Below are 23,435 nucleotides of genomic sequence, written 5' to 3' on the forward strand. Positions count from 1 at the left end.
GAGTGATATCCATCCTGCAATGGCGCCCCATTATACACCTGCTGTGAACCTGTTTTTATGTTTTATTTAATTATTTTTTATCGTGTTCTGTTTGCGTTGTGTTGTTTGCTCGGTCCTCGTATTATCTTTTAACCTTCCCATTGTACAGCACTTTGGTTACCCCTTTTAAATGTGTTTTATAAATAAAGTTGATTTGATTTGATAAAACGGGTCAGTTCCGTCCCTAACACAAGATGAAGGTTAAAGTGATCAGAATAGATATGATAGTTTTCGGAAGTTTCTTTTTTTATTCTATTATGTGTAGTGTACACTGCATCCAAATGTCAAGTGCAATATAATGTTTGACCTTCCCGGGGTGCTGGATTTATTGCAGCCTCAGGGGTATGTAAGAACAAAAGTACTTGAGATTACACGGAAGACCAGATTTGACAAGAAATGCTCACATTTAAGGCTTGTTCAGCCCGAAGTGCACATCTTGGATGAAGGTGCAGATCGACAGATTTTAGTCAAAGGGGAGAATGCTGCGCAGCCAGATCCTGTTTTCAATTGAGCACATGAGAAAATAGGACTGTTCTGCATCAAGAAAACTTGGTTAAATACAAAGCATAAATCAAATTGATAACACTTTCATAGGCAGCATTTTCCATAACAGCATACCGAATCTTGAAATCACGAAATATTGTTGGAACTAGGGTAGTCCTAATACCAATATTTTGGTACCAGTACCAAAATGTACTTTGATACTTTTCGATAACTTTCTAAATAAAGGGGACCACAAAAAATGGCATTATTGGCTTTATTTTAACAAAAAATGCTCCGGTACATTAAACATATGTTTCTTATTGCAATTTGAAGAACAATTTTGTCGTAGTAAGTAAGCAGACAAAAGCTCCTAATTAGTCTGCAGACATATGCAGTAACATATTGTGTCATTTATCATTCTAATATATTGTCTAAATTGTGAGGGACAAGCTGTAAAAATGGAATATTAATCCACTTGTTCATTTACTGTTAATATGTGCTTACTTCCTGTTTTAACATGTTCTGTCTACACTTCTGTCAAAATGTAATAATCACTTATTCTTCTGTTTTTTGATACTTTACATTAGTTTTGGATGATACAACAAATGTAGGTATCTATCCGATACCAAGTAGTTACAGGATCACACATTGGTCGTATTCAAAGTATTCATGTGTCCAGGGACATATTTCCTGAGTTTATAAACATAACATGATTTTTTTTAAAAGGAAAAAAAATTTGTGACGATAAAAACTATTGCTGTAATAATAGTAGTATCAATTAGATATGCTATTGTACTTGGTATCATTACAGTAGGTGTCAGGTATAAATCCAGCAATGGCGTGCTAGCTTTTGTTAGGCCGTGACGGCGGTGAACTGTTGTATCGTCCATACAGTGTGTAGGGAAACATGTTTTGCTATTCCTCATCCTGCAGGGATGATACTTGTTAGAAACTCACTTTATGGAGGGGAGGATTAGTGACTGCGGATTGATTTTGCTGCCAGCTATCTAGCCATGTCTTAAAGCACCTCTTCCTGAGGGCGTTTCAGTGTTATAACTCCACCTTTATTGTCAGTTTTGAGGCCAAAATGTGTCCGTCCTCCCTATTCTGTTTACACACTGTGTCTGTTTGTAAGTACTCTGTGAATGTGCACTGCCGAACATGCTCCTCAGCTCGTAAAACCAGCAATGTCACGACGTGACGATGCGCCGCGGGAATTGGTACTTTTCAAGTGTAGTACCGTTCGAGTGTAGTACCGTTTTTGATTCATTAATACCGTGATACAATACTAGTACCGGTATACCGTACAATCCTAGTTGTAACTTAACATTGCTGGACAACAAAGAAGCCACTTAAAAATCAAACTAAACATTGAAATACAACATAAACTTCACAACACTGGAACAACTGCAGATGCTGAATTATACATCAAAGCACGGCTAAATATTTGACTCGCAACAGAAGATCAACTGCAAAAACAAATCTTTTATGTTATATATGTTATATGTCACAAGTAACTTGACTAAAAGCACTGACTATTAAATACAGACTTACCCATGCACAAATCCGTCCAACATTGTCTTTCATGGGCGTGATAACTCACTTGTGGATTTAACAACGAATGAGGTGCCTCAATACTTTTGTACTTCTTAAACTGCTTGCAATTTAACAAAAAAATGTGGGCGACCAGATAGTTTGAAACAGTGACAAGGGTTTTTCTCAGTCTTTGACGAAAAAGCCTTTTGACCATAATTCAGTCATCAAATTGATTTAGTTTTAGTCCAGTTTTAGACAACAAAATTACAGTAAATTTAGTCGACTTTAGTCCAAAGATCACCAGGACTCCTCTTCCTCCTATCCAGGAGATCTCAAAAAGCTGCTGCCTGACCATGGCTCAGAAAATATGCAGAGACTCCTCCCACCCCCACCAAGGACTGTTTTCATTGCTGGACTCTAGAAAGAGGTTTTGCGGCCTCCGTAGCTGAACCTCCAGGTTCTTTAACAGCTTCTTCCCTCAAGCCGTAAGACTCTTGAACGCATCAAAATAATCCCCTCAATTCCCCCCAAAACGGATTTACTCGCTGGAATATAAAGACAATATAACATACATCTATAAACGTGGATGCATATGCAAAAGTCAAATATATTTATCTGTACAGTAATCTATTTATTTATATCTGCATCTTATTGCTCTTTTATCCTGCACTACCATGAGCTAATTTCATTATTACCGTATTTTTTGGATTATAAATCGCTCCGGAGTATATGTCGCACCGGCCGAAAATGCATAATAAAGAAGGAAAAAAACCTATATACGTCGCATTGGAGTATAAGTCGCATTTTTGGGGGAAATTTATTTGATAAAATCCAACACCAAGAACAGACATTTGAAAGGCAATTTAAAATAAATAAAGAATAGTGAACAACAGGCCAATGAAATACATAATGAACATTTTTGCACACTTTTTTGCCGTATTGGATGATATAGTAGCACAGGGGCCTTCAGCACAGCTTAGAGCAGTGGTTCTCAAATGGGGGTACGCATACCCCCGGGGGTACTTGAAGGTATGCCAAGGGGTACGTGAGATTTTTTGAAAATATTCTAAAAATAGCAACAATTCAAAAAATCCTTTATAAATATATTTATTGAATAATACTTCAACAAAATATGAATGTAAGTTCATAAACTGTGAAAAGAAATGCAACAATGCAATATTCAGTGTTGACATGTTCCATAAATATTGATGTTAAAGATTTCTTTTTTTGTGAAGAAATGTTTAGAATCAAGTTCATGAATCCAAACGGATCTCTATTACAATCCCCAAAGAGGACACTTTAAGTTGATGATTACTTTTATGTGTAGAAATCTTTATAATTGGATCACTTGTTTATTTTTCAACAAGTTTTTAGTTATTTTTATATCTTTTTTTCCAAATAGTTCAAGAAAGACCACTACAAATGAGCAATATTTTGCACTGTTATACAATTTAATAAATCAGAAACTAATGACATTGTGCTGTATTTTACTTCTTTATCTCTTTTTTTCAACTAAAAATGCTTTGCTCTGCCTAGAGGTATTTGAATTAAAAAAATGTTCACAGGGGGTACATCACTGAAAAAAGTTTGAGAACAACTGTGATAGATTATGTGAATTAGGTATAAGTCTCCAGAAATGTAAACATGGTTATTCAACTGAAAAATTATAAATGGGATTATTTCTTCCAGAGTCAAAGTAGCTTTTGTTTTCGTCTCCATCCTGTCTGTTTTACTCACCTCTCACCTCGATTTCTGTGCAGGCTAAAACGAGAGCATTTAGGCCCCCATGATTGGATGTCCACACCAGTGCCGGCAGGCAGAAAATGGATGGCGCTCTCTGGCCTGGAGTCTGAGACAACATACCAGTTCAGCGTCTTGGCCCAGAACAAGCTTGGCACAGGCCCCTTCAGCGAGGTTGTCACTGTGAACACTTTAGGTGAGCATCCTTCGTGACATTTACTTGTGACAAATTTGTTTTTAAATCGTCTGAATCATATTCACTTTTACAGTGAAACCAGTTTATGTTGACAACCGATTTACCACAGGTGGACCACCTCATGAAGTCTGGTCCACCTCGTTTTTATTGCCATAAAGTGCCTGTTTTACTGGACACCGACATACTGTGCATGGTGGACCGCTTTTGTTGACGCAAAGGGCTCATTTACAATAGTACCTCGGTTTTCTATGTCCCACAATAAATCATTACCAAAATGTTGCACCAGTTTTCTTACATCACCATGGTTATCAATCGGCCAAACATTGCACGCAACAAATAAGTTTGTTGATCATGTATAATATCTTGGAATCAAGTTCTAAAACAAAATAATCCCACACGTCGGTGAATCAGTGTTTTTTACTGTGTACAACTAATGAAAAACAAAGAAAGAACCAAATGAAGTTGTGAATGCCAGCATTTTGATGAAGAAAGTGGGAAACACTTTTGGCAAAGTATGAAAGTGGAGTCTGAGTGTTTTTTCTCGTTATGTTCGTCACAGTCTCCATCGACAAAAATCTCCACAAAGGCTAAAAGTGTTAAATGTTCATTTATAATTTTCACTCGTCATTTATTTGTATATTTTCTTTGTTTTTTGCATGTAAAACTAGGCCTGGGCTGATAACAAATTTTGCCTACAAGGTATTGCCTTTAAACAATATAATAGTCTGTAATGTTTTAAAACCAAATTAAACTTTAGTGTAATCATAAGAAGGGGGACCGGAGGGTGTGTTCCAACTATTGTGGGATCACAGTCCTCAGCCTTCCTGGTAAGGTTTATTCAGGTGTACTGGAGAGGAGGCTACGCCGGATAGTCGAACCTGGGATTCAGGAGGAACAGTGTGGTTTTCGTCCTGGTCTTGGAACTGTGGACCAACCTATAGTCTCCGCAGGATCCTTGAGGGAGCATGGGAGTTTGCCCAACCAGTCTACATGTGCTTTGTGGACTTGGAGAAGGCATTCGACCGTGTCCCTCAGGAAGTCCTGTGGGGAGTGCTTAGAGAGTATGGGGTATCGGACTGTCTTATTGTGGCGGTCTGCTCCCTGTACGATCAGTGTCAGAGCTCGGTCCGCATTGCCGGCAGTAAGTCGGACACGTTTCCAGTGAGGGTTGGACTCCGCCAAGGCTGCCCTTTGTCACCAATTCTGTTCATAAATTTTATGGACAGAATTTCTAGACGCAGTCATGGCATTGAGGGGGAATGCGGTTTGGTGGCTGCAGGATTAGGTCTCTGCTTTTTGCAGATGATGTGGTCCCGATGGCTTCATCCGGCCGGGATCTTCAGCTCTCACTGGATCGGTTCGCAGCCGAGTGTGAAGCGACTGGGATGAGAATAAGCACCTCCAAGTCCGAGTCCATGGTTCTCGCCCAGAAAAGGGTGGAATGCCATCTCCGGGTTAGGGAGGAGACCCTGCCCCAAGTGGACGAGTTCAAGTACCTAGGAGTCTTGTTCTTGAGTGAGGGAAGAGTGGATCGTGAGATACACAGGCGGATCGGTGTGGCGTCTTCAGTAATGCGGACGCCGTATCGATCCGTTGTGGTGAAGAAGGAGCTGAGCGGGAAGGTAAAGCTTTCAATTTACCGGTCGATCTACGTTCCCATCCTCACCTATGGTCATGAGCTCTGGGTTATGACCAGAAGGACTAAATCACGGGTACAAGCGGCCGAAATGAGTTTCCTCCGCCGGGTGGCGGGGCTCTCCCTTAGAGATAGGGTGTGAAGCTCTGCCATCCGGAAGGAACTCAAAGTAAAGCCGCTGCTCCTCCACATAGAGAGGAGCCTGATGAGGTGGTTCGGGCATCTGGTCAGGATGCCACCCAAATGCCTCCCTAGGGAGGTGTTTAGGGTACGTCCAACTGGTAGGGGAAGACCCAGAACATGTTGGGAAGACTATGTCTCCCGGCTGGCCTGGGAACGCCTCGGGATCCCCCGGGAAGAGCTGGACGAAGTGGCTGGGGAGAGGGAAGTTTGGGCTTCCCTGCTTAGGCTGCTGCCCGTGCGACTCAACCTCGGATAAGCGGAAAAAGATGGATGGATGGCAATCATAACACTGTCTACTAACAATGTAATTCAAAAGCCATAAACTTTCATTCCTCTTGTTTACCATTTTAATGAGAAGATCAATATCGTGTAATTATTCTAAATAAGTGAACAAACATTTGAATAAAATTGTCTCTGTCTGTTAGCAAAAATGTCAACGTCAATGAATATTGAACATCTTAAAGTACAGTTTTTACCCCAGTTGAAAACAAAAAAATCGGCACACTGGTTCGTTTGTCTGTGTTGATTCAATTTAAAGGTGAAATATACCTGGGACTTTTGGTTTCGAATAATCGTTTTTTCTTCTAATTTTTTCTAACTAGCTGAGACAAAGATAGTTGATGGCTGATGAGAGGATTCAATGCGTTCATTTAATTCTGCTATTGAATAAGCCTATTCAGGTGCTGAAAACTCTTGTACTTTGTTTGAAAACGACAAGCAAAGTAAAAAACAATTGTAAAGAGCATTTTATCGATGACGGTTAAGTTCATTTTAGTCAGTGTTTGATGAATTGATTTATCGGCCCAAGCCTATGTTAACTATAACGTACTGTGTATAAAATGTGTTAATATATTCTGGTTGACTCAAATAGATTTTTTAAGATGTTCTACATTTTTTTTTTTAATAGTAAAAATCGCTTCAGTTCTCCTGTTTTTTCTTTTTCTTTTATCAGACCTTTCAGAACAGATGGCCAACAAAAACTGGGCCACCACTTTGTATGAAAAATGTAATTGTTTATGTCGACAATTGTTAAAGTATTTGTGGAGGGGCGTGGTCGACGCTTCCCCTGCGGGCGAGGCGTGCACAGGAGCCGGCTGTGAAGCGATGACAGGTGAGGAGATTTCTCAGCTGGAACGAGTCGTCTAATCACCTGTCTCTTTATCAGGGGACCATGAGAAGGTGTTGGGGAACAGAGACGAGGCAGAGACGCGGACGGAAGGAGCGGCAGTCCACTAATTGCTGAAAAGCAAAACATTTAAAAAATATAGATTGTAAAGTGAAAAATAAAAACCCTGTACTCGGCACCCGCCTGGCTGTGCTCTCTCCGGTCAAGAACGACCCAACGGCTCCAGACGCGTTCACATTGGCGCCCAGCTAAACGAATCCAGGAAAAAAAAAAAAAAAGGAAGAACAGAATGACTGCACCGACCCCACTGGAGGCACTTGGGAGAGTGCTGGCAGAAGTATCTGCGGCGAGCCAGCAGCAGACGCAAGTGCTGCAGTTGCTGATGGACAGGGGGGGGGGGGTCACCAAGCGCCGGAACGAAGGCCTCCATGCAGCGCATGGCGGAGGCCGAGGATCCACAGGTCTACGTCGACATCTTTGAGGCCACCGCAACAGCGTGCGGATGGCCTCAAGAAGAGTGGGGGGTGAGGCTTTTGCCACTCCTAACGGGGGAGGCGCAGCGCCGCTCGCTGTTCCGACACTTATGGAGTTCAATCCTGGACCGGGTCGGCAGCACGGCAGAAGACCATCGACGCCGCTTCCGGTCCTTGAAACTAGGACCAGAGGACCGACCGTTCGCTCTTGGGCAACAGCTCCGGGATGCGGCAGCAAGATGGCTCCAGCCAGGACAACGGGACAGCCAGATGTTCGAGCTCATCTTGCTGGAGCAGTTCCTGGAGGCCATCCCGACACGGACCGCGGCGTGGGTGAGGTACCACCGGCCGCAAAACTTGACCGAAGCGGTAAACCTGGCGGAAGATCACCTGGCGGTCCATCGCGACGCACGGAGGGAGGAGGGGACCCCAAGACCGACAAAGACCCACACCGGCCCCGCGCAGACGATCCGCACCGCCGGTGGCAACAGCGCCATTGGGGCCCTGTTCCCGACCGACAAGGCCCACGGCGTTCTATGAGCAGGTTCCAGCCTCGGACATGGCCACCAAACACAAAAGAAAAGACGCACACACACACGAACATCATCATAAGGGGGGGGTGAGGGGATATAACGGTGTCTCTGCTCCTCTCTTTCAGGGTACCAGCGCTGCTGATAGCGGGCTTCCCCCGCAGACGGCACTGCAAACACCAGGGCAGGTGTGTTGGGGGTGCAATGGAGGTGGATCAGGTGATACGGGTTGCCGGGCCTCCAGCAGCCTCCCCCGATCCAGGGGAGACGTATTCCGTCCCGGTAAGGGTACAAGGGAGTACACACCGGGCTATGGTGGATTCGGGCTGCAAACAGTGCATGATCCACCAGAACCTGGTTCGACCCGGGGCGTTGAGGCACGCGACACAAGGCAGGATAAGGTGTATACATGGGGATGTGCACACGTACCCTATTGTGCCTATGGAAATCTGGCATAAGGGCCAAAAACATACCGTAAAGGTTGCCGTAAGCGCGCAACTTACGCACCCCCTGATTTTAGGGACAAATTGGCCGGGGTTTAGCCAACTAATGGAACAATGTATGGGGAGGCGTTCACGGGCTGTAGGATAGGGAAGTATCCGCGCAGTACTCAGTGGCGACGCGGGTTCGAGCGGCGCTGCCGAGCGGGAACCGGCGGGGACTTTGCGGGAGGCTCCCCCGGACCACCAGTGGAGACCCACGGAGGACTTTCCCCTTGAACAGTTCCGCGATGAAACTCTGCGCGCGGCCTGGGACCAGGTGGATTACATCGACGGTCAGCTGGTGCGCCCGGGGAAAACGCGGGTATTTCCCCACTTTTCCATTATAAGAGAGAGGCTATACCGAGTGACCCGTGACACTCAAACAGGCGAAGAATACACCCAATTGTTGGTGCCAAAACCCCGCTGGGAAATGGTTTTCCAGGCGGGGCATTGCAATCCCCTCACGGGCCACATGGGGTACGAAAAAACACTTAATCGGGTCATGGTCCGGTTCTATTGGCCAGGCCTCCAGGCGGACATTCGCCGATAGTGTGCTGCCTGCCCGGACTGCCAGCTGGTGAACTCGGCGGCCATCCCAAAAGTCCCGTTGCGGCCATTACCGCTCATAGAGGTCCCATTCGATAGAATCGGAATGGACCTCATCGGACCATTTTACCCGAGCACACGGGGATATCGATTTGTGTTAGTCCTAGTGGATTACGCAACCCGATATCCCGCAACGGTGCCGCTGCGCTCCATCTCAGCAAAGAGTGTAGCACAAGCACTGTTTTCGGTCATCACCCGGGTAGGGATTCCGAAAGAAATCCTTACTGACCAGGGCACGTCCTTTATGTCGCGCACGATAAAGGAATTATACGGATTACTGGGAATTAAATCTATCCGGACCAGCGTTTACCATCCGCAAACGGATGGCCTGGTGGAAAGATTGAATAAAACACTGAAAACCATGATCCGTAAATTCATACACGAGGACAAACCTAATTGGGACAAATGGCTGGATCCCTTGATGTTTGCGATGCGGAAGGCACCCCAGACCTCCCTCGGTTTTACGCCCTTTGAGTTACTTTACAGCAGGAGGCCGCGCGGCGTGCTGGGAGGAAGGATCCAGCCGCAGTAAGAATGAGATTAAATTTGTGTTGGACATGCGAGCAAAACTTCACAAGGTGGCGCACTTATCACGGGGAAATTTGCTCCGCGCCCAACAACGACAACAGCGCACGTATAATCGGGGGACCCAGCTGAGAAAATTTTTACCGGGACAAAAAGTACTTGTACTACTCCCAACCTCCAGCACTAAATTACTGGCTAAGTGGCAAGGGCCCTTTGTGGTCACACGGCAGACTAGCGAGGTAGATTACGAGGTCCGGCGCTCGGACCGGGGCGGGGACATGCAAATTTACCACGTGAACCTGCTGAAGGCATGGAGGGAGGTCGAGCCTGTCTCTATGGTGACGGTAGTGAAGGAGGAGGAGGAGCTGGGGCCGGAGGTCCCGCGCTCCGCCCCTCCCCTTCCCCTTCCTTGTGATGACCAGCTCACATTGGCTCAAAGAGCGGAGGTTGCTGAATTACAGCGTTGCTTTTCAGATGTGTTCTCCGCGCGGCCCGGCCGCACGGACCTCATCTGCCATCGCATTGAGACCAGCCCAGGGATTACGGTGCGGTCTCGTCACTATAGGCTTCCTGAGCACAAGCGCAAAATGGTCCGGGAAGAATTAAAAACCATGCTGGAGTTGGGAGTAATAGAAGAGTCGCACAGTGCATGGTGTAGTCCCATCGTTCTAGTGGGGAAGAAGGATGGGTCTATACGGTTCTGTGTGGGTTACCGCAAGGTGAATGAGGTGTCACATTTCGACGCGTACCCAATGCCTCGGGTCGACGAGCTCCTGGATCGGCTAGGCACTGCGCGTTTTTTTTCCACACTGGATTTTACCAAGGGCTACTGGCAGATTCCCTTATCGCCAGAGTCCCGGAAAAAACGGCCTTCTCCACTCCAGAAGGCTTATACCAATTCGTGACACTCCCGTTTGGATTGTTCGGTGCGCCCGCGACGTTCCAGCGCCTCGTGGACCGGGTGCTGCGACCCCACGCGGCTTACGCAGCTGCATACCTGGATGATGTCATCATCCAGGGTGACAGCTGGGAGGAACATCTGCAGCGGGTGGGGGTGGTGCTTGAGTCCTTGAGGCGGGCGGGGCTCACCGCCAACCCCGGGAAGTGTGCGATTGGTCGGAGGGAGGTACAGTATCTGGGGTACCACTTGGGAGGTGGGGCAAGTGCGACCGCAGGTTGACAAAACGACGGCGATCGCGGCATGCCCACCCCCAAGACGAAAAAGGAGGTGAGGCGGTTTTTGGGCATGGCCGGGTACTACCGCTGGTTCATTCCGCGGTTCGCGGACTTGACCAGCCCCCTGACCGACCTCACCCGGAAGGGTGCGTCAGAACTGGTCCAGTGGACGGAGCAGTGCCAGCAGGTGTTCGAACAGGTAAAATCTGGCGGTGGAGGCATGTGGAGGGGCGTGGTCGACGCTTCCCCTGCGGGCGAGGCGTGCACAGGAGCCGGCTGTGAAGCGATGACAGGTGAGGAAATTTCTCAGCTGGAACGAGTCGTCTAATCACCTGTCTCTTTATCAGGGGCGCGGGGGACCATGAGAAGGTGTTGGGGAACAGACGCGAGGCAGAGACGCGGACGGAAGGAGCGGCAGTCCACTAATTGCTGAAAAGCAATACATTAAAAAAATATAGATTGTAAAGTGAAAAATAAAAACCCTGTACTCGGCACCCGCCTGGCTGTGCTCTCTCCGGTCAAGAACGACCCAACGACTCCAGACGCGTTCACAGTATTGTATATAGTGTTATAGTATTTTCTGTTTTAACATTTTCTATCTACACTTCTGCTAAAATGTAATAATCACTTATTCTTCTGTTGTTTGATACTTTACATTAGTTTTGGATGTGTGACGCTTGTGTGGCATTGTAATGCCGGATTGGTTCTTCCGTGGATGCGTCGAAGCGATGAACACAACAAGGTAAGTTATAAATGGATTTATTAAATAATAAAAGGCTAGGAACAAAAACACTGCTGTAAAGAGAAGGCAAACCAAAAACAGAAAAACAATTCCTCAGCATGTGAGCTGGAATCAACAAATGGCTTAGCGTAAAAGCTAGCGAGAATATACATACAAAGATGCAGGTCGAGAGTCGTCACTGTTGCGCGTGGGCAAATTAGGATCCGAGACTGAACAAAGAAAAGAGGAAAGCTTATATAGGGAGAAATCAAGGAGAACCAGGTGTGTAGAAAACGAGGAGCAGGTGAAATCAATGTGTAACCATGGTAACGGACTAAACAGGAAGTAAGTGGGTCAGAAGAGAATGAAACAAAGATGGAAAAATAAACATGTGAAGATCTGAGTCACAGATCGCAACAGTATTCCCCCCCCCAAAAAGACAGATTCCAGATGTCTCAAAGAAAACAAAAACAAATAAGAAACAACTTGAACCCCCTCCCCAAAAACAGAGTCCACAAACGAAGGGAGGGCGGAGGGAGGCCACGGTGGAGGGTCGCCAAGTCGTGTGTCCCCGAATCCACCGAGGACAAGTCAAGTGGCGGCGGCGGATGGAACGCCGCTGCCGAAAAAGTTTTGGCGGGCGACCTCGAAAAGGCCACATTAGTGGCCGCATCGCAGGATGAGGTGCCCGGCGAGGCGGACGACCCGGGCACGGCCACATCCGTGGCCGACATGGAGGAGGGAGTGTCTGGCGAGGAGGATGACCTCGCAGAGGCCACGCCCGTGATCGACGTGGTGGACGACGCCTCAGCACCGAAATCCCAGCAGGCTTGGAAGCAGCAGACGAGGGTGCGGGGACTGCAGCCAAAGCAGGCCCGAGTGCAGCTGGCGAGGATGATGCGGGTGCTGCAGCCGAAGAAGGCGTCGGAGGCGGCCTGGGAGCCGCAGGAGTCGTCGGAGGCGGCCTGGGAGCCGCAGGAGTCGTCGGAGGCGGCCTGGGAGCCGCAGGAGTCGTCGGAGGCGGCCTGGGAGCCGCAGGAGTCGTCGGAGGCGGCCTGGGAGCCGCAGGAGTCGTCGGCGTAGAAGCAAACGGCGACGTCGTAGAGGCAGGCGTATTAGTCGTCGGCAGTGCTTGGCGGCGTGGAGCTGGTACCGGCGCTTGGCGGCGTGGAGCTGGTACCGGCGCTTGGCGGCGTGGAGCTGGTACCGGCGCTTGGCGGCGTGGAGCTGGTACTGGAGTAGGCTCCAGCCCTGTCGACACAGTTGTAGGCTCCAGCCCTGTTGTCGACGCTGGTGTGGGCTCCAGCCCCGCCGTCGGCGCTGGTGTGGGCTCCAGCCCCGTCGTCGGCGCTGGTGTGGGCTCCAGCCCCGTCGTCGGCGCTGGTGTGGGCTCCAGCCCCGTCGTCGGCGCTGGTGTGGGCTCCAGCCCCGTCGTCGGCGCTGGTGTGGGCTCCAGCCCCGTCGTCGGCGCTGGTGTGAGAACCAGACTGGGAGCTGGTGTGAGAACCAGACTGGGAGCTGGTGTGAGAACCAGACTGGGAGCTGGTGTGAGAACCAGACTGGGAGCTGGTGTGAGAACCAGACTGGGAGCTGGTGTGAGAACCAGACTGGGAGCTGGTGTGAGAACCAGACTGGGAGCTGGTGTGAGAACCAGACTGGGAGCTGGTGATAGAGTGTGCTCCAGCTTTGGAGCTAATGCTGGACTGGGTTCCAGCTTTAAGGCTGGTGCTGGAGTGGGTTCCAGCTTAGGAACAGGTGCTGGTGCGAGGACCAGGAAAGAGTCGATTGCTGGCGTGAGAACCAGACTAGGATTCGGTGCTGGTGTGTGAACCAGGCGAGAGACCGAAGCTGGTGTGGGAACAAGGTTAGGAACCTCTTCTGGTGTGAAAACCAGGCGAGAGTCTACTTTTGGTGTTTCCCCCGGTCAAATCACAACGACCAAGTAGACCTCCTCCACCGGTGTTCAGACTTGCGAGGTCATTACCTCCAGCACGTCCTCCACCACCGATGTTCGGCACTGTCCCTAACCTGGTTTTTACACCAAAAGTAGACTCTCGCCTGGTTTTCACACCAGAAGAGGTTCCTAACCTTGTTCCCACACCAGCTTCGGTCTCTCGCCTGGTTCACACACCAGCACCGAATCCTAGTCTGGTTCTCACGCCAGCAATCGACTCTTTCCTGGTCCTCGCACCAGCACCTGTTCCTAAGCTGGAACCCACTCCAGCACCAGCCTTAAAGCTGGAACCCAGTCCAGCATTAGCTCCAAAGCTGGAGCACACTCTATCACCAGCTCCAGAGCTGGAGCCCACTCCAGCACCAGCTCCAAAGCTGGAGTTCGCACCAGCTCTTAAGTTGGAACCCACTCCAACACCTGCGTCGACAACTGCGGTTTCCACGCCGACTACTACGCCTTCTTCCACGACGGCGACGACTACGCCGACCTCCACGACGGCGACGACTACGCCATACTCCACGACGCCGCCTTCTTCGGCTGCAGCACCTGCACCTCGGCTACAGCCAACGCCTCCTCCTCGGCTGAAGCCAACGCCTCCTCCTCGGCTGAAGCCAGCGCCTGCTCCTCGACTGAAGCCTGCGCCTGCTCCTCCGCCGGCCTCTGCACCTGCTTCGGCTGCAGCCCCTGCACCTTCGTCTGCTGCTGCCAAGCCTCCTCCACGTCTGCCACAGGTGTGGCCTCTGCGAGGTCGTCCGCCTCGCCGTGCACCTCATCCTGCAAGGCGGCCACTGATGTGGCCTTTTCAAGGTCGGCCGCCAAAACTTTTTCGGCAGCGGCGTTCCATCCGCCGCCGCCACATTGCTATTCCTCGGTGGATTCGGGGACACGCGACCTGGTGACCCTCCGCCGTGACCTCCCTCCGCCCTCCCTTCTTCTGCGGATTTTCTTGTTGTGGGGAGGGGGTTCTAGTTTTTCTTTGCATTCTTTGTTGTATTTTTTTTTGGACATCTGGTATCTGTCTCTTTTGGGGGGGGATACTGTTGTGATCCGATGGTCGGATCATCACCATATTGTTATTTTTGTTCCATTTTTATATCACTCTGCGTTTTGACATACTTAGTTCCTGTTTCGTTCGTTTCCATGGTCACTCATTAGTTTCAGCTGCTACTCTCTTTTCCAGCACACCTGTCTTTACTAATCACCACCTGTTTATAAGCCAGCGTTTTCTGTTCACTGATTGTCGGATCTTAGTTTTGTTCACATACATCTGTTTACGACTTGTCTCTCACTCTCGTTTTCGCTAGCTCTCACGCTAAGCTTTATTTTTATTCCTAGCTTTCACGCTAGTTGTTTTGTATTTCCTTTTGGTGCCCTTGTGCTTCGGTTTGTTTGTCCTAGCTTTCCATGCTAGCGCTTTTATTTGCCTTTTCTATTTGTATCAGTATTTTTGTTCATAGCTCCTTTTGTTTAATAAATCCCTTAGTTCTTACCTTTTTGCTGTGTTCTTGCTGACGCATCCACGGAGGACCGAATCCGGCATTACAATGCCACACAAGCGTAACAGGATGATACCACAAATGTGGGTATCGATCCGATACCAAGTAGTGACAGGATTATACATTGGTCATAAAGTCCTCATGTGTCCAGGGACATATATCCTGAGTTTATAAACTTAATATTAAATTTAAAAAAGTGAAAAAAGATTTTGTGATGCGGAAGAATATTCATGTAATCATTGTAGTATTGCCTGGATACGCTCTTATACTTGGAATCATTATAGTGGATGTCAAGTGTAGATCCGCCCATGGCATTTGTTTACATTGTGAAGCGCCAGCTTGTTAGCATTGATACCGGTGAGCTATTGTATCCTCCTACAGTGTGTCGGGAAGCATGTTTAGCTATTTCTCGTCCTGCAGAGATGATACTTGTAAGAAACTTACTTTATTTGTCGCCATGAAGGTGAGGATTAGTGATTGAAAAGAAGCTAAAACACTGCGGATGGATTTGCTGCTAGTTAGCCAGCTGTGTTTAAAACACCTCTTACTGAGCGGTGTTTCAGTGTTAGAACTTCCCCTTTATCGTTAGTTTTTAAGCCAAAATGCATCCGTTTTCCCTTTTCTGTCCACACACTGTGTCTGCCTGTAAGTTCTCCGTGATTGTGCGCTGCCAAACATTTTCTTCTGCTCGTAAAACCAGCAATGTCACGATGTGACGACGGCGCGCCGTCATGCCCGTTTTAAAAAAAGAAAAAGGGGGTAGTAGAACTGGTACTTTTTGGAGACGGTATAGTACCATTTATGATTCATTACTATCGCGGTACGTTACTAGTAACGATAGACAATACAACCCTTAAGTTTAAAGCTAACTATATATATATATATATATATATATATATATATATATATATATATATATATATATATATCAGGGGTCGGGAACCTTTTTGGCTGAGAGAGTCATTAAAGCCGTATATTTTAAAATGTATTTCTGTGAGAGCCATGTAATATTTTTAACACTGAATACAACTGTCAGGTTCAAACACTGATGACATGTATTAAACAGACAAGAATCAAGGAATTAAACAGAGACTGGATTCAATTTAGCTCAATGAGGAGAAACGCGTAGACCTGCACCTTTGTACAGTGTCGTCCCACACTCTGACAAGAGAATTCTATGCCTCCTCTTTTATTTGGACTTTCCCTGATTACAACAACTAAATGCGTGCATCTCTTATTCTTTTTAATAATATTGTTATACTGAAGAAAACCAATAATGAATAAAATACTTTTGACCAATAATGCGACTTCTTGAATAGGTGCGATAGAAACAGATGGATGCATTAAAATGCATGAGAATGTTTTATATTTTGAACGTTATTTTTAACACTGTGATTACCAGCGGAATTATTAATTACTTATCGTGTTAAGCAACGTCAGCTAAGATTTATCTGAGAGCCAGATGCAGCCATCAAAAGAGCCACATCTGGCTCGGGAGCCATAGGTTCCCTACCCCTAATATATATATATATACATATATATATATATTAGAGGGGTAACGGTACGTGTATTTGTACTGAACCGTTTCGGTATGGGGGTTTCGGTTCGGTGCGGAGGAGTACCGAACGAGTTTCTACACGAACATATGAAGTAGCCGTCTAAGCTAAAGTCTTAACAAGCTGCTCTGCTTTCTGCCTTCGTCTCCAACACTGCACCCAGCATTGTCCCACCCACACAACCATCTGATTGGCTACAATCATAGCGGTAACAGCCAATCAGCAGTGCGTATTCAGAGCGCATGTAGTCAGCGCTTCAAAGGCAGCGTACTCTCCCCAAATGATAATAAACACCTCCCAATCAACTACTAGTATCATCACTATGAACCCGTTGACGTTCTAGAAACAAACCCCTCACTCGCACTTCTGGCTTGAGGTGAAGGCTAATTAGCTTTTAGTGTAACGTTAGTTCATTTTGCGGGTTGTGTGTGTGTGTGTGCGTGTGTGTGTTGATTGAGCTGTTTTGAAGCAGCAAAAAAGGACATTATGTTAAATGAAGAGTTTCTGTCGCTGATGGTGTATACAATAATGTAAGTGCATCATTAAGCCTACATGAACTCCTTGGTGTTCAGGGATGAATAGTCTCTCCTATTGCTATTGTATTGTTTTTCAGCTATAGTTACATTAATGATTAATAATGTAGCAGCCTAGTTTTGAATCGCAGGGTCCTTGCAATCACATGTTGATAAAAGTATAACATTTACATAAAAAAAATCAACTACAGGCTTCCCAAATGCTGTAATAAATTAAGCATGGTGAGTTGACTTGAAACTGTTTAATGTTGCACTGTGTATATGTAGAAGAAAAGTTTTTTCATTTTATTTAATCCAAGCAACAACTTGAGGCAGTTTAATGTTGATTAATGTGGGCAGAATTAGTATAGTGTTCCCAATGTTAAAAGGATAAAGCCATTGTTTACAAATTTGGTAAATAAATAACCCCAAAAATTATATTTTGTTGTTTTCTTACTGTACCGAAAATGAACCCAACCGTGACCTCTAAACCGAGGTACGTACCAAACCGAAATTTTTGTGTACCGTTACACCCCTAATATATATATATATATATATATATATTTTTTTTTTTTTAAATACTTAATATTACCACATTTTAACACACAAAAGTTTAGTACTGTTAAGTACTGGTATCGATTCCCAGGTACAGGGAATTGAACCGTATCGATTCAGAAGTGAATGGTGCACATCCCTAGCTGTATGCACATTTTGTTTGTTATTTTTACCTTTATTTATAGCACACATGGAGACAGGATTCCTAAATAAGATGAATACATTCTTAAGGGGAAGTGTTTACGAGACGATCTTCAGAAATGCCCAACAGGAACAGTTCATGAGGAGATGCATCTAATATAAAATCTTTATCACACTCAGTCACTACATCGCTAATTCATGTGCCAAACTGTCGTGATTCATTCTTACTGCCAGACGTTCTCCAAGTCAAGTCTTTTCCTGCGCAATTTTAATCCAAATGCACTTTTTCAGTATTTCCCATTAGTACCCCTGAACCACTGGTGCTGCTAACCCCACCACGGTGCCTCACAGCCAATCGCACGCAGCAGGGAGTCCTGCTCACCTGGATGCCACCCGCCAATCACACAGCACCGATCCAGCATTATGTTGTGGAGTTCCGCTTGGGGGAACGATGGGAGGTCCTGGATGACAACATCCCCGCCGGAGAGACAGAGATGCTCGCTCGTGACCTCATCCAGGTAAACGACCTCGACCCTGTCAAATACATGTTTGATTAGCTCCAGGTTCTAAAGATATCTGGAACCTGGTGGATGACTTATGACCTTTTTTTCTTGATTTCTGAGATAGACTTGTACAGCAACGTGCAAATGTCCTTTTCCACGCAGTAATGGCAGGACAGATAAAAACAGAGTGACCAACAAGTAGTTTTAAATCATACGCCAACAGGTGCTATACTTCCAAAACAATGCTTAATGATTTAGTTTCACTTTTGTTTTAGCTTTGACCTATGCACTCAACTGAGTAATATAGTAGTAATAGAGTAAGAATGAAACAATATGGCATCCTCAGGTTTTTGTGGTATTTAGGTTACAGTTTGGTACAGTAAGGGGCTGATCGACTTAGCTGTTGCGTTAGGACCAAATCTTCTGCTGGTCACCCTCCAGGTTCTTTTGATGACACATGAGCTGGTTGTAAATGAATCCCAGACAGAGTAGCTTATTTTGACCTTTATTCCAAAGCTTTGGGAGACCAAATCTATGCACAACACATTCAAATTGCACCGCCCTAGTTGATCTGCTAATACTACAGAAGTCTTGCCTTTCATTTTTTTTTAAATCCATTTTTTTTTTTTTTTTATCAATCCAACAAAAAATACACAGCAATACCATAACAATGCAATCCAATTCCAAAACCAAACCTGACCCAGCAACACTCAGAACTGCAATAAACAGAGCAGTGGAGGAGACACAAACACGACACGGGCAGACAAAAGTAGTGAAACAAAAATGAATATTATCAACAACAGTATCAACATTAGTTATAATTTCAGCATAGCAGTGATTAAAAATCCCTCATTGACATTATCATTAGACATTTATAAAAATATAAAAAAAAGAACAATAGTGTCACAGTGGCTTACACTTGCATCGCATCTCATAAGCTTGACAACACACTGTGTCCAATGTTTTCACAAAGATAAAATAAGTCGTATTTTTGGTTTGTTTAATAGTTAAAACAAATTTACATTATTGCAATCAGTTGATAAAACATTGTCCTTTACAATTATAGAAGCTTTGTAAAAAAAAATCTACTACTCTGTTCGCATGTCAGCAGACTGGGGTAGATCCTGCTGAAATCCTATGTATTGAATGAATACAGAATCGTTTTGAATCAGAAAAATATTGTTTTTGAATAGAGAATCGCGTTGAATCGAAAAAATCAATTTATAATCAAATCGCGACCCTAAGAATCGATATTGAATCAAATCGTGGGACACCCAAAGATTTGCAGCCCTACAAGATGTAAGCACAAGTCAACACTTGCAGGGCATTACTGCCTGACGCACCTCCGACAGTGCCATGTGGTGCTGGCTGCAAGGTCATAAGCCGGGAGCCACCCTTCACGGATGTTTCGCTTCTTTAATCCCGGAACCTCTCTGGGTGGTGGAGCAGCGACAGGGACGTCTCCCTGCCGCCCCCTGCAGCCAGCTAAAGGATCCATACTGTACCCACATTCCAACCCCGGTGTTATTGCTGTTGTGTATATGGAAAGAGTCCTAAGGGACTATGCATGGCAGGGACGTCCATCTCACTGAGTCAAGCGTGGGCCTGACCGCATACCCTAACATTTGTCTCAGGTTGCTGCTTTTCCAGCCCCCCGAGGCCCATGTTACTTCCTGTCTACGCGCTCTGCTTTCCCCTCACCTTGTCGTTTCTTCTGAGCCACAACCCGAATCTCCCTTGTTCTGCCTCCTCTGCCAGGGCTTTGAGGGCCTTCTTTAGATTGGAGCCTTTGATCCCGAGGGACTTTAGGAGCCGCTGGGTGGACGTGCCAGTGTAGCCTCTACAGCCAACTTCTACTGGATAGGTGAAGGGCCTCTATCCTGCTTGTGCGCACTCGCTTGCCAGCTCTGAATACTTGTCCCTCTTTCTTTCAAAGGCAGCCTCCATTCCCTCTTCCCATGATACCATTAGTTCTACCATGATGACAGTTTTACTAGAGGTGGACCACAGGACAATGTCTGGTCATAACAAGGTTGTTGTAATCTCTTGAGGGAACTTCAACTGACGATCTAGATCAGCTCTCATGTTCGACTTGCTGCCAGCTGACAGGAGGGACTGGATGCTCTTGCTGCTGCTGTGAGGCTGGCCACCTTGCTTGACAAACTTAATCGACCACTGAGCTGTTCCCGGACTGGCCCCATTTGCTTCCACTCTGCGTGCCTCCAGAATACAAATTACCATTACAAAAAAAGACAAGTAGATAAATAAAACTAAGTACAAATGCCTCCCAATAGGACTCAAACCCATGTCCCTTAAATTGCAGTCAAGTAAATTACAAAAGGTAAACATGGTATGCTATAGGATACTAGAAGCTAGCAGCTACACACAAGCTACAAATGCGTAATAAGTGTCCTTAATTGAACAATATTGCAGTCTAAAACAGCACATAATTATAGTTGCTTACTTACTCATTTCAATTCATCAAAACTTTTTTAACAATCCACTCAACAAAGTGGTAAAGTATATATGATTTTTGCTTGGCAGCAGAGTGTTGCATTAGTGCTCGTGCCTCTCCAGAAACAGTCACTTACAGTACAATGTATGCACTCACTGTGTTGCCGACTGATGGGATGTTTATATATTCCCATTTAGATGATAATTAATCATAATCTTAACGCATGTATAACAAAAGGGTCCAAGTTGAATGTCAAAGTTGACCAACTTCTCAGTTTATGGCCACAACCTTCCATACAAGTGTGAAAAATTATTTATAATCTCAAATTAACTTTTTCCAACTCACAGGCGATGCAGCAGCTCTCTGGCTCAGTATGTCAATAGCTGCATTAAATACTGTAGCAATCTCTCTGTGATCTAAAGGTAGTTCCTCAGAGTTGGCTCTTATGATATCATAATCATTAATACTTGGTTAATATTCAGTTTACAAAATGTAAATGGAGTACTGTTAGCGGTTTTTGGATGTTTTTTCGAGGGCTTTATGGAAGCAATATTGTACTCCCATTAGCTGCATTGTTTGCCACCTCGCATTAGTTGTATTTTACAAACATATGTGTTCTTTTTTTACATAGGGATTGTCAATGATGAAAAAAAAAAAGTGCTGTTACCCTTTAACGGGCCACATAAGATAAGGTGGCGGGCCTTGAGTTTGGCACCTGTGCACTATGCCATCCACTCTGGCATCAGTGATGTTTATGGCCTGCCTCATACAACAACATGACATTTATGTGCTGAAGCATCTACTGTACGTCTCCGTGTCTCTTACCAATTCCTCACCTCTGTATTTCTTACCAACTTCATTCTGCAGTGTAACACACTCTGTGAACTCTTGACTTTAATCTACCTCTGAGTGCCATGCAGATGCTTTTGTCACTACTTCCATGACACCCACTCACATTTCTCATCCTTTTTCAGCAGTTTGCAATATTTATGTTTCATTTGTAACCTGTGTATAGAACGTCTAAGCATTTTAATGTTTGCCTTTATTTTCCTTACAGTACCCAAAATGAACCAAACCGTGACTTTAAAACCAAAGTATGTCCCAAACCGCTATGATGGAAAATGCATTTTTAGACAATGTGATTTGCCTGAGCGGCTAGGAAACTCTGAGAGTAACAAGCCACACGCGGTAAAAAATGGATTAGAAAGGACAGAATTAAGAAAAAAATCAAAATAAATAAATAAATAAAATGTTTTAAATTGGGACTGCGGGCCGTAGTTTGGGTACCCCTGCATTACAATTGAATGTGCACTTATGAAGTTTTGTGTTTTGTTTCATAGTTTTAACTCACTATGAAAATCCTGGCGAACCTTTATGTACACTATGTTCTGTGGATGTAATGGTATCAAATCTCACAGTACGATCTTCTCAAGGTATTAAGGCCACAGTACGATATTATTGCGATATATGTCAAAAAATATATATATATACTTTTTAAAATGAAATGTCAGGGATGTTTAGAATGAACACACTTACTGTAATTGAACACAAACATGATGTCAAAACGACCGGAATGGGAATCAGCACCTCCAAGTCCGAGTCCATGGTTCTCTCCCGGAAAAGGGTGGAGGGCCATCTCCGAGTTGGGGAGGAGACCCTGCCCCAAGTGGAGGAGTTCAAGTACCTGGGAGTCTTGTTCACGAGTGGGGGAAGACTGGATCGTGAGATCGACAGGCGGATCGGTACGGTGTCTTTAGTAATGCGGACGTTGTACCGATCCGTTGTGGTGAAGAAGGAGCTGAGCCGGAAGGCAAAGCTCTCAATTTACCGGTCGATCTACGTTCCCATCCTCACCTATGGTCATGAGCTTTGGGTTTTGACCGAAAGGATAAGATCACGGGTACAAGCGGCCGAAATGAGTTTCCTCCTCCGTGTGGCGGGGCTCTCCCTTAGAGATACGGTGAGAAGCTCTGCCATCCGGGAGGAACTCAAAGTAAAGCCGCTGCTCCTCCACATTGAGAGGAGCCAGATGAGGTGGCTCGGGCTTTTGGTCAGGATGCCACCCAAACGCCTCCCTAGGGAAGTGTTTAGGGCACGTCCAACCGGTAGGAGGCCACAGGGAAGACCCAGGACACGTTGGGAAGACTATGTCTCCCGGCTGGCCTGGGAACGCCTCGGGATCCCCCGGGAAGAGCTAGACGAAGTGGCTGGGGAGAGGGAAGTCTGGGCTTCCCTGTTTAGGCTGCTGCACCCGCAACCCGACCTCGGATAAGCGGAAGATGATTGATGGATGAATGTTTCAGTCATATTTTTACTACAAACAAGTGTTTCTAAGTACAAATAATTGTGCAGGAACGTCTACTGTTACAAGCAAATATTTAAAAAAAAACTTACATTTGATGTCTCTAAATTATGTAAACATCTAGTAAAAAAGTCCATCCATCCATTTCCTATCGCTTGTCACTCACGGAGTCGCGGGGGGTGCTGGAGCCTATCTCAGCTGCATTCGGGCAGAATCAAATCAAATCAAATCAACTTTATTTATAAAACACATTTAAAATTTACCACAGGGGTAGCCAAAGTGCTGTACAATGGACAGGTTAAAATATAATACAAAAACCGAGCAAACACAACACAAACAGAGCATGATAAGAAATAAATGAATAAAACATAAAAACAGGTTCACAGCAGGTGTATAATGGGGCGCCATTGCAGGATGGATATCATTCAGTGTTAAAAGCCAAGGAATAAAAGTATGTTTTTAAGAGAGATTTGAAAACAGGAAGAGAGGAGGCTTGTCTAACACTCAGA

At 45.7% G+C, this 23,435-nt stretch overlaps 1 protein-coding gene across 3 annotated transcripts in view; it reads left to right on the plus strand.

Moving 5' to 3' along the window:
- Window positions 1–23,435, plus strand: part of LOC133551415 (protein turtle homolog B-like) — a 268,622-nt gene that overhangs the window by 218,732 nt on the left and 26,455 nt on the right. For all 3 annotated transcript variants that reach the window (XM_061898088.1, XM_061898087.1, XM_061898089.1), the window contains exons 13-14: window positions 3,819–3,994; window positions 17,958–18,184. In XM_061898088.1, coding sequence (XP_061754072.1) covers window positions 3,819–3,994; window positions 17,958–18,184 — 403 coding nt within the window. The remainder of the gene's footprint in view (window positions 1–3,818; window positions 3,995–17,957; window positions 18,185–23,435) is intronic.

This window comes from Nerophis ophidion, linkage group LG04 (genome assembly GCF_033978795.1).
Source record: "Nerophis ophidion isolate RoL-2023_Sa linkage group LG04, RoL_Noph_v1.0, whole genome shotgun sequence".
NCBI lineage: Eukaryota > Metazoa > Chordata > Actinopteri > Syngnathiformes > Syngnathidae > Nerophis > Nerophis ophidion.